The sequence below is a fragment of the Rhinoraja longicauda genome, chromosome 19 (assembly GCF_053455715.1).
Source record: "Rhinoraja longicauda isolate Sanriku21f chromosome 19, sRhiLon1.1, whole genome shotgun sequence".
In the NCBI taxonomy this organism is placed as follows: Eukaryota; Metazoa; Chordata; class Chondrichthyes; order Rajiformes; family Arhynchobatidae; genus Rhinoraja; species Rhinoraja longicauda.
The window spans coordinates 4697776-4709387 of NC_135971.1; the positions used below are offsets into that span (position 1 = coordinate 4697776).

The window sequence follows — 11612 nt, forward strand, 5'->3', positions numbered from 1 at the left end:
TACGTTCTCCCCGTGACCTGCATGGGTTTCTCCGAGACCTTCGGTTTCCTCCCACACTCCAAAGACGTACAGGTATGTAGTTTAATTGACTGGGTAAATGTTTTTTTTTAAATTGTCCCTAGTGTGTGTAGGATAGTGTTAATGTGCGGGGATCGACGGACGGCGCGGACCCGGTGGGCCGAAGGGCCTGTTTACGCGCTGTATCTCTAAATCTAAAAATCTAATTTTGCCCACTAATCTCCTATGTGGAACCTTGTCGAAGGCTTTCTGAAAGTCGAGGTACACCACATCCACCGGCTCTCTCCTGTCAATTTTCCTAGTTACATCCTCAAAGAATTCCAGAAGATTAGTCAAGCATGATTTCCCCTTTGTAAATCCATGCTGACTCGGGAACGATCCTGTTACTACTATCCAAATGCTCCGCAATTTCGTCTTTTATAATTGACTCCAGCATCTTCCCCACCACTGATGTAAGACTAACTGGTCTATAATTTCCCGTTTTCTCTCCCCTCCTTCCTTAAAAAGTGGGACAACATTAGCTACCCTCCAATCCACAGGAACTGATCCTGAATCTATAGAACATTGGAAAATGATCACCAATGTGCCCACAATTTCTAGCGCCACCTCCTGAAGTACCCTGGGATGCAGACCATCAGGCCCTGGGGATTTATCAGCCTTCAGTCCCATCAGTCTACCCAACACCATTTCCTGCCTAATGTGGATTTCCTTCAGTTCCTCCGTCACCCTAGGATCTCTTGCCACTAGAATATCTGGGAGATTGCTTGTATCTTCCTTAGTGAAGATAGATCCATAGTACCGGTTCAACTCGTCTGCCATTTCCTTGTTCCCCATAATAAATTCCCCTGCTTCTGTCTTCCAGGGACCCACATTTGACTTGACTATTTTTTTCCTCTTTACATAGCTAAAAAGGCTTTTACTATCCTCCTTTATATTATTGGCTAGTTTAACGTGGAGTGCAGTGCTCATCATGCAACACGTGGGAGATCAGGGATATTGTCGGTGTCCCTGATGACTACGTGTGCAGGAAGTGTGTCCAGCTGCAGCTCCTGGCAGACCGTATTGAACGGTTGAAGCTGCTGTTGGATTCATACTGGAGCATCCACGATGCTGAGAAGGTCGTGGATAGCACGTATAGTGAGTTGGCCACACCGCACGTAAAGGTTAAGCGGACAGAAAGGGAATGGGTGGCCACTAGCCAGCGTAGCAGTAGGCAGGTAGTGCAGGAGTCCCCTGCGGTCATCTCCCTCCTAAACAGATATACCATTTTGGATACTGTTGAGGGAAATGGCTCATCAGGGGAAGGCAGCAGCAGCCAAGTTCATGGCACCGTGGGAGGCTCTGCGGCAAAGGAGGGGAGGAAAAAGAGTGGAAGGGCTATAGTGATAGGGGATTCAATTGTAATGGGAATAGATCTGCGGTCGCAAACGAGACTCCGGGATGGTATGTTGCCTCCCTGGTGCAAGGGTCAGGGATGTCTCTGAGCGGCTGCAGAACATTCAGGAGCGGGAGGGTGAACAGCCAGTTGTCGTGGTGCACATTGGCAACAAAGATATAGGTAAAAAACGGGAAGAGGTCCTACAAGGTGAATTTAGGGAGCTAGGAGATAAACTTAAAAGTAGGACCTCAAAGGTAATAATCTCAGGATTACTACCAGTGCCACGTGCTAGTCAGAGTAGAAATAGGAAGATATTTCAGATGAATACGTGGCTTGAAAAATGGTGCAAGGGGGAGGGATTCAAATTTCTAGGACATTGGAACCAGTTCTGGGGGAGGTGGGACCAGTACAAACAGGACGGTCTGCACCTGAACTGGAATGGAACCAATGTCCCTGGGGGAGTGTTTGCTAGTGCTGTCGGGGAGGATTTAAACTAATGTGGCAGGGGGATGGGAGCAGGAGCAGAGGGACAGAGGGGTGTAAAATGAGGGTAGAAGCAATAGGTAGCAAGGTGAAAATTAAAAGTGGCAGGCAGACAAATCCAGGGCAAAAATCAAAAAGGGCCACTTTTCAACATAATTGTATAAGGGGTAAGAGTGTTGTAAAGACAAGCCTGAAGGCTTTGTGTCTCAATGCAAGGAGCATTCATAATAAGGTGGATGAGTTGAATGTGCAATCAGCAGTAGCAGCAGCAGCAAGCAGCAGTAGCAAGCAGCACCTAGCTGTGTTGCTTGGGAAGTAGTGTGTGGGGATTGTGTGGGGATTGTGTGGGGATAGTAAGGAGTAAGACCTGTGTGATCTCCCGGACTAGTTTCGATCGCCTAGCTTGGGGTCGGAGAGGAATTTCCCGGATTTTTTCCCAAATTGGCCTGGGTTTTTTATCCGGTTTTTCGCCTCTCCCAGGAGATCACTCAGTTCTTTTGGGTGGGCGGTTGGAGCGATTGGAGTAGCGGCCGGGCGGTAGGTTTAGTAACCGAGCGCGGGGCTTTGTTTGGAGAGTATGACTGCCAGGGCAGTTTTTTGTTCTGGGTGTCAGATGTGGGGAATCTGGGAGTCTGATAGTCTTCCAGACATCCACATCTGCGCCAGGTGTGACGAGATGGGGCTCCTAAGGGACCGTATTAGGAACCTGGAGCGGCAGATTGATGACCTCCGTCTGATCAGGGAGAGTGAGGAGGTTATAGATAGGAGTTACAGGGAGGTGGTCACTCCTAGACCACGGGAGGTAGACAAGTGGGTCACTGTTAGGGGGGGCAAGGAACAGAGGCAGGGACTAGGGAGTACCCCGGTGGCTGTACCCCTTGGAAATAAGTACTCCTGTTTAAGTACTGTTGGGGGGGGCAGCCTACCTGGGGGCAACGACGGTGCCCGGGCCTCTGGCAAGGAGTCCGGCCCTGTTGCTCAGAAGGGTAGGGAAAGGAAGAGGAGAGCAGTAGTAATAGGGGACTCTATAGTGAGGGGGTCAGATAGGCGTTTCTGTGGACGCAGTCGGGAGACCCGGATGGTGGTTTGCCTCCCTGGTGCCGGTGTCCGGGATGTGTCTGAGCGTGTCCAGGATATCCTGAAAGGGGAGGGAGAGGAGCCAGAGGTCGTGGTACATATAGGTACCAACAATATAGGTAGGATAAGGGAAGAGGTCCTGAAAGGAGAATTCAGGGGGCTAGGAAGAGAGTTAAAAAAAAGGACTTCCAAAGTAATAATCTCAGGCTTACTGCCTGTGCCAGTATGATGTTGTGGCGATCAGTGAAACATGGTTGCAGGAGGGTTGCGATTGGCAATTAAATATTCCAGGATTTCATTGTTTCAGATGTGATAGAATTGGAGGGGCAAGAGGTGGGGGTGTTGCATTGCTTGTCAGGGAGGATATCACAGCAGTGCTTTGGCAGGACAGACTAGAAGGCTCGATTAAGGAGGCTGTTTGGGTGGAACTCAGAAATGAGAAAGGTTTAGCAACACTTATAGGGGTGTATTATAGACCACCAAATAGGGAACGAGAATTGGAAGAGCAAATATGTAAGGAGATAGCAGATATTAGTAGTAAGCACAGAGTGGTGATTGTGGGTGATTTCAATTTTCCGTATATAGACTGGGAATCACATTCTGTTAAAGGGCTGGATGGTTTGGAGTTTGTAAAATGTGTGCAGGATAGTTTTTTGCAGCAATACGTAGAGGTGCCTACCAGAGAAGGGGCAGTGTTGGACCTCCTGTTAGGAAATGAGATGGGTCAGGTGACGGAGGTATGTGTTGAGGAGCACTTTGGGTCTAGTGATCATAATGCCATTAGTTTCAATATCATTATGGAGAAGGTCAAATCTGGACCAAGGGTTGAGATTTTGGATTGGAGAAAGGCTAATTTTGAGGAGATGAGAAAGGATTTAAAAGGAGTGAAATGGAAATTGTTGTTTTATGAAAAGGATATAATAGAGAAATGGAGGATATTTAAAGGTGAAATTTTGAGAGTACAGAGTCTTTATGTCCCTGTTCGGTGGAAAGGAAAGAATAATAATTTGAAAGAGCCATGGTTTTCCAGGGAAATTGGACACTTGGTTCGGAAAAAGAGGGAGATATACAATAAATATAAGCGGCAGGGAGTAAATGAGGTTCTTGAGGAATATAAAGAATGTAAAAGGAATCTTAAAAAGGAAATTAGAAAAGCGAAAAAAAGATATGAGGCTGCTTTGGCAAGTAATGTAAAAGTAAACCCCAAGGGGTTCTACAGATATGTCAATAGCAAAAGGATAGTGAGGGATAAAATTGGTCCATTAGAGAGTCAGAGTGGACAGCTATGTGCTGAGCCGGAAGAAATGGGGGAGATATTAAACAATTTCTTTTCTTCGGTATTTACCGAGGAGAAGGATATTGAATTATGTGAGGTAAGCGAAACAAGTAGAGTAGTGATGGAAATTAGGAGGATTAAAGAAGAGGAGGTACGGACACTTTTGAAGAATATAAAAGTGGATAAGTCTCCAGGTCCAGATAGGATATTCCCTAGGACATTGAGGGAAGTTAGTGCAGAAATAGCAGGGGCTATGACGGAAATATTTCAAACGTCATTAGAAACAGGGATGGTGCCGGAAGATTGGCGCATTGCGCATGTTGTGCCTTTGTTTAAAAAAGGTTCTAAAAGTAAACCTAGCAATTATAGACCTATTAGTTTGACGTCTGTGGTGGGAAAATTAATGGAAAAGATACTTAGGGACAATATATATAATTATTTGGATAATCAAGGCCTGATTAGAAACAGTCAACATGGATTTGTGCCTGGAAGGTCATGTTTGACTAATCTTCTTGAATTTTTTGAAGAGGTTACCAGGGAAATTGATAAGGGCAAGGCTGTGGATGTTGTCTATATGGACTTCAGTAAGGCATTTGACAAGGTTCCACATGGAAGGTTGATTAAGAAGGTTAAATCGTTGGGTATTAATAGTGAGGTTGCAAGATGGATTCAACAATGGCTGAATGGGAGATACCAGAGGGTAACGGTTGACAATTGTATGTCAGGTTGGAGGCCAGTGTCTAGTGGAGTGCCCCAAGGATCTGTGTTGGGTCCACTGTTGTTTGTCATTTACATTAATGATCTGGATGATGATGTGGCAAATTGGATTAGTAAATATGCAGATGATACTAAGATAGGTGGAGTAGTTGATAGTGAGGTAGATTTTCAAAGTCTACAGAGAGACTTGGGCCTTTTGGAAGGGTGGGCTGAAAGATGGCAGATGGAGTTTAATGCTGATAAGTGTGAGGTGCTGCATTTTGGTAGGACAAATCAAAATAGGACGTACAGGGTAAATGGTAGGGAATTGAGGAATGCAGTGGAACAGAGGGATCTGGGAATAACTGTGCATTGTTCCCTGAAGGTGGAATCTCATGTGGATAGGGTGGTGAAGAAGGCGTTTGGTATGCTTGCCTTTATAAATCAGAGCATCGAGTATAGAAGTTGGGATGTAATGTTGAAATTGTACAGGGCATTGGTGAGGCCGAATCTGGAGTATGGTGTGCAGTTCTGGTCGCAAAATTATAGGAAGGATGTCGACAAAATGGAGAGGGTACAGAGGAGATTTACTAGAATGTTGCCTGGGTTTCAGCACTTAGGCTACAGAGAGAGGTTGAACAGGTTGGGTCTTTATTCTTTGGAGCGTAGAAGGTTGAGGGGGGACTTGATAGAGGTTTTTAAAATTTTGAGAGGGACGGACAGAGTTGACGTGGGTAGGCTTTTCCCTTTGAGAGTGGGGAAGATTCCAACAAGGGGACATAGCTTCAGAATTGAGGGACAAAGGTTTAGGGGTAACATGAGGGGGAATTTCTTTACTCAGAGGGTTGTGGCTGTATGGAATGGGCTTCCGGTGGAAGTGGTGGAGGCTGGCTCGATTTTATTATTTAAGAGTAAATTGGATAGGTATATGGATAGGAGGGAATTGGAGGGTTATGGTCTGAGTGCAGGTAGATGAGACTAGGTCAGGGAGAATGGTCGGCGTGGACTGGTAGGGCCGGACAGGCCTGTTTCCATGCTGTAGTTGTTATATGTTATATGTTATATGTTATATCCATCTGTGTTCACTTTGCCTATTCCAATAATCTGACCTATCACTACCTCCTAGGGCAGAACATTTCAGATGTTCACTGCTGTTTATGTGATATTTCTAAGGCTTGGATGTGAATGTCGGAGGTATGATTAGCAATTTGATAGCAGCAACCTCTATGGTAGGTTGATCAGGAAGGCTGGAACGTATGGAATCCAGGGTAGTTAGCGAGTGGGGAAAAATGTGGCCGGAAGGTGGGAGGCAGAGTTGTTTTTCAGACTGGAAGCCTGTCGCAAGTGGTGTACCACAATGCTCAATGCTGAGTCAACTGTTGGTCCCTAATCATACAAATGATTAGATAAATGACGTGTATGTGGGTGGCATGGCAAGCAGGTTTGTGGATGAGACTAAAATTCATGAGACATGGTGGAGAGTGAAGAAGGTTGTCTAAGATTAAACTGATCGTAATGAACTGGGCCAACGGACTGAGGAGTGGGAGATGCAGTTTTCTAAACTTCGTGGGCATCGGTTTAAGTTGTGAAGGGAAAGTCTAAAATGTTCTTGAACGGCAACGTTTTCAGGCACTGGGTGGCAGAGAGATAGCTGCCATCGGAGGTGTAGAGGCAAATACAATTTCTCTCGGCAATGTTTGCATCTGTGTTACTACAAGGCATTATAAACAAAAGAGGGGAAACTGACAGGTTTTACCTCGCTTAATGGCAGATGTTTCTCTCCACAGCGTGTTCATCAAAAAGTGTTGATGGAATTTTTCAATCGACAAGGCACCATCTGTCACTGTGAGTGCTTTATCTTCATCACTAACCCTGCAAATATTCAGCAGCTGGTTATAAACTGAGCCTCAACAATTTCTTTGAGCTGATACACACAAACATGCAGTATTTCAGTCAAGAGCATGTCCTACCTCCTCTTCCTCCCAGCTTCCTCCTGCAAGAAATAAAACACAAATCTGAGCAGACTGAGACGGGACATCCACATCCCCACAGCAGGAGTTTCACACAAATCACAACAAGCCCCAGAAATGTTCCATTGCCCAGCATTTATTGTCATCGTCACAGAGACAAATATTGGATATTGCCCGAGAGATCCTACAAGTGTATTAATAGCAAAATAATAACTAGGGGGAGAATAGGTACCTTTAAGAGCAAAGGGATAATTAGGATAGGATAGGATAGGTCCCCTTATGTGCTGGTGATCTCAAGGCATGTTAAGGTGGGTAAATCACAAGACTTGATGAAGTGTATCTGAGAGCAAGCCTTCAACAGATCGGTTTAATGCCGCGTAATTCTTTCCCACTAAAGAGGAACATAGGACAAACTTTCCACATGATCTTTTGATTTCGTGGAGATTTTCCATCTTTTCGGGGAAATTTCAAACATTCGCTATCTCAGTGACAGGATCACAGTAACTCATCCCAAGGAGACCGCAGGCAGTGCAGAGATCCCGCAGATTATACGGGAGGCCATTTAGTTTGGGAACAACAGCAGCACAGCTCTGGAACAGACGGAGCATTTACCCAGTTCTCAATTAGTGGCCCAATTATAGGAAGGATGTCGACAAAATGGAGAGGGTATAGAGGAGATTTACTAGAATGTTGCCTGGGTTTCAGCACTTAAGCTACAGAGAGAGGTTGAACAGGTTGGGTCCTTATTCTTTGGAGCGTAGAAGGTTGAGGGGGGACTTGATAGAGGTTTTTTAAATTTTAAGAGGGAAGGACAGAGTTGACGTGGCTTTTCCCCTTGAGAGTGGGGAAGATTACAACAAGGGGACATAACTTTAGAATTGAGGGACAAAAGTTTAGGGGTAACATGAGGGGTAATTTATTTACTCAGAGGGTGGTGGCTGTATGGAATGGGCTTCCGGTGGAAGTGGTGGAGGCAGGCTCGATTTTATTATTTAAGAGTAAATTGGATAGCTATATGGATGAGAGGGGATTGGAGGGTTATGGTCTGAGAGCTGGTAGATGAGACTAGGTCAGAGAGAGTGGTCAGCGTGGACTGGTAGGGCCGAACGGGCCTGTTTCCGTGCTGTTGTTGTTATATGGTTATATGGTAATGCAGCATTTATCTCAGAAATATCCCCCACCATTTTGTGACTGTGCACTTTCACTTCGCCAAACTGGAGTATCACCCCTCACCTTCAGAAACACCACACTGTCCTTTTGATCCATCTGTTGCTGCAACTTTAAGAGATCCTCCTCAATGGAATTTAAATTCTCTTCAATCTCTTCAAGTTTTTTCTCCATTGTATTTAGAATCTTCTTCTCTTCCTCCCGGATATCTGCCAGTACGCGCTGCTCTTTCCCAGTGAGAATCTGGTGCAGTTCAGCAAACTGGGATGTGATCTTGGACTGAAGGTTGTGTGACTGTTCCTGTGAAATGAAAGGGGAAGATCAATATTTCATGTCACTGATTGTGTTTCCTCACGACCTTGACCGTAACATTTGTCCTGTGCATTTTTATTTGCTTTGACAATTCAATAGTTTGTCTAAATGCTTCTGAAATGTCGAGAGGGTCATCTTATTACCCATTAATCCTCTACCCCCTAATACAATACCCTGCTTTCCTTTTCATCTGCCCTTTAATTCCTATTTATCCATCCACCATCCACTGTCCCAGGGATAATTTTACAGTCCCCGATTGACCATTGAACCAGCGTGTATTGGGGACATGGAAGGAATTCGACGCGGTCACAGGGAGAAGGCGTGAACCACACGGGTAGCACCCGAGGTCAGGATCGAACCCGCTCACCAGAACTAGGAGACAGCAGCACTACTTGTGTCACTGCGCTGCCCTGTTATTACACGCGTCACAGGGATCAACCCTGCACAAGATCAGGAAATCGAAACTTAAAAGCCTCACCAGAACTCCAGAAATCTTCTCTTTCTGTTGCTGCTCCATTTGCTGGATCTCTGATTTATATTTGGTGAGAGACTGGATGGAAGATTTCACCCGACCCTGGAATTGTGTTTGGGAATCAGAACATTAAATTGTTGAACAGTAAAAAGGGAATTAAAATGATGTGATTAAAATCGGTTTGCTTTTACCTTAAAGATTTCAACAGCTTCATCTACCGGCATGAAGCTGTGGGACTTGTGTTCCCGCGCATCTCGACAAACCAGGCAGATCAGCTTCTGGTCAGTTTCACAAAACAGCTTCAGTTCTTCCTGATGTTTCTCGCAGTGAGGTTTACTTTCTTTCTCTGGAATTATTTCCCGATTCAGGCTCAGTGCTCGAGCTTTCTCAGCCAGTCTCGCCAAGGCCCGATTTACCCTGAGGGTGCGGTCTGTCAACACCTCTCTACATTCCGGGCAGGAGTTTCTCCCCTCCCTGTCCCAACTCTGTGTGATACAGGAGCGGCAGAAGTTGTGCCCGCACTCCAGTGTAACCGGATCGGTGAAGAAATCCAGACAGATGGGACAAACTACCTCCTCGGCCCAACTCTCGACCTGGTCTTTCGAAGCCATTGTAACTCCGCCACTTCCTGGTTCAAAACGCGTTCCCTTTCGCGCAGCTGCTGAACCCTTGCAGTATCGGGGCACGGCTGAGGGGAGGCGGAGCTCAGCCCCGTCAATCACAGCCCTGACCAGCAAGTGGATGTTATATGCAACAAGCTGCGGGTAAATTTCATTCCCTTAAACTAAATACATCAGTGTTTCCCATCGTGAATTGTTTATTATATTAGGCTGCACAATGATATTATATCCACAGCAAACACTGTTATTTCGTTTAACAGTCTCATGTGCAAACTTGAATTCAGCTTAATGAGCCAATGATGCTCTATTGTCACATGAACCAAGCGACCGTGAAATGCTTTGCTTTTGAATGCAATCCGGTAAAATACAGACCTCCCCCAGGCAGTACAGAGAGAGTCGCCACGTTTCTGGGGCCACCAAAGTTGCGGGATGTTTATGGAACAGTCTATATTTCCCCGCAGCGGCGAACCAGGTCCCGCCGCACGAGGCAGCAGGCGCCCCCGCGCCGCCCCCCTTCCTTCTCGGCTCTGACGGGACGACATGGATTTTAGCTCAGTGGGGGCAAGTTTCAAGGAGATGTGCGGGTCATGTTTTATTACACAGGGTGGTGGGTGCCTGGAACGCGCTGCTGGAGTGGGGGTAGAGGCACATAAGGGAGAGGCATTGCGTAGTCTAATGTGGGCTGAAGGGACTGATCTTGTTCGATGTGACCATCAACTAAACCGACAGGTTCATTATAGCTCCCATTCCCAGCTCCTCCCCCACAACCATTGGGTTCTTCAACCGACCTGCAGTGCCCGCGTTTGGCCCATATCCCTCCAAACCTGCCCTATCCATGTATCTGTCCAACTACTTCGTTAACGTTGTGATAGTCCCTGCCCAACTACCTCCTACTGGATAATCTCGATACAGAAAAAATGTTCCCTACGTTGGGGGAGCCCAGAACCAGGGGCCACAGTCTAAAGGGGAGGCCATTTAAAACGGAGGTGAGAAGGAACTTTTTCACCCAGAGAGTTGTGAATTTGTGGAATTCTCTGCCACAGAAGATAGTGGAGGCCAATTCACTGGATGAATTTAAAAGAGATTTAGATACAGCTCTAGAGGCTGGTGGAATCAAGGGATATGGGGAGAATGCAGGCATAGATTACTGATTGTGGATGATCAGCTATGATTACAATGAATTGCAGTGCTGGCTCGAAGGGCCATATTGCCTTCTCCTGCACAGATTTATAGACAATAGGTGCAGGAGGAGGCCATTCGGCCCTTCGAGCCAGCACCGCCATGGCTGATCATTCTCAATCAGTACTTGGCCAATAAACGTATTCATTCATTCATCAACATATTCATTCATTCATGAAAAGGTGAGGCTAAAGGTGAAAGGAGTCAGAAAGGAGGTCAGATGAGGAGAGTAGTGAAATGTGAAGCTGCAGGGAGGGGTATGGATATGAGAGTCAGTCTGAAGAAGGTTCTCGACTCAAAACATCATCTATTCCTTTTCTCCACAGATGCTGCCCGACCCGCTGAGTTACTCCAGCACTCTGTGAAATGTCTCTATGCATGTTCTCCACAGATGCTGCCTGTCCCGCTGAGTTACTCCAGCTTATTGCGTCTACACTCTTGTTTAAGACCACCACACCCTGGGGAAAAGGCCTGTGACCATCCACATGACCAACGCTCCTCGTGGTTTTATACACCTCAACAAGAACCCCCCTCATCCCCAGAGTAGGGACCTACCCTGTGCAGTGGCTCCCTGTAACCTAACCCCCACTGTGCCCGTGCCAAGCTGGTCTATCCCTACTGCATCCTCTCCAGCACCATGCCACCTCCCTGTAGCTGGGTGCTAGAACTGTGGTCTCACCAATGACGTACAGATAGATACATCATGATGTACAATGGTGGCGCAACGGTAGAGCTGCTGCCTCACAGCGCCAGAGACCAGGGTTCGATCCTGACCACGGGTGCTGTCTGTGTGGAATCTGTACGTTCTCCCCGTGACCTGCGTGGGTTTTCTCCGGCCTCTCCGGTTTAGGTCATAAGTGATAGGTGTAGAATTGGGCCATTCTGCCCATCGAGCCATTCAATCACACCTGATCTATCTCTCCCTCACAACCACATTCTCCTGCCTTTTCACCATAACCCCTGA

The 11612-nt window shown here is 46.5% G+C and overlaps 1 protein-coding gene across 1 annotated transcript; it reads right to left on the minus strand.

The window, feature by feature from the left end:
• Window positions 1-6810: 6810 nt before the first annotated feature.
• LOC144602595 (zinc-binding protein A33-like) lies at window positions 6811-11135 on the minus strand. The gene is made up of 5 exons (XM_078415724.1): window positions 11106-11135; window positions 9041-9334; window positions 8856-8951; window positions 8132-8365; window positions 6811-6852 (listed from the first exon to the last, which is right to left on the minus strand). The coding sequence occupies exons 1-5, from the start codon at window positions 11133-11135 to the stop codon at window positions 6811-6813; spliced, it is 696 nt and encodes a 231-aa protein (XP_078271850.1).
• Between the last annotated feature and the right edge of the window lie 477 nt (window positions 11136-11612).

What these genes read in the sequence shown, in the direction of transcription:
- LOC144602595 (XM_078415724.1), bottom strand. Translation starts at nt 11,135, where the DNA reads ATGTGGATGGTCACAGGCCTTTTCCCCAGG. An exon ending in AAGCTGTTGAAATCTTTAAG is followed by an intron (nt 8,952 to 9,040) that starts GTAAAAGCAAAC and finishes ACACAATTCCAG; the next exon opens with GGTCGGGTGAAATCTTCCAT. An exon ending in AGAAGATTTCTGGAGTTCTG is followed by an intron (nt 8,366 to 8,855) that starts GTGAGGCTTTTA and finishes TTCATTTCACAG; the next exon opens with GAACAGTCACACAACCTTCA.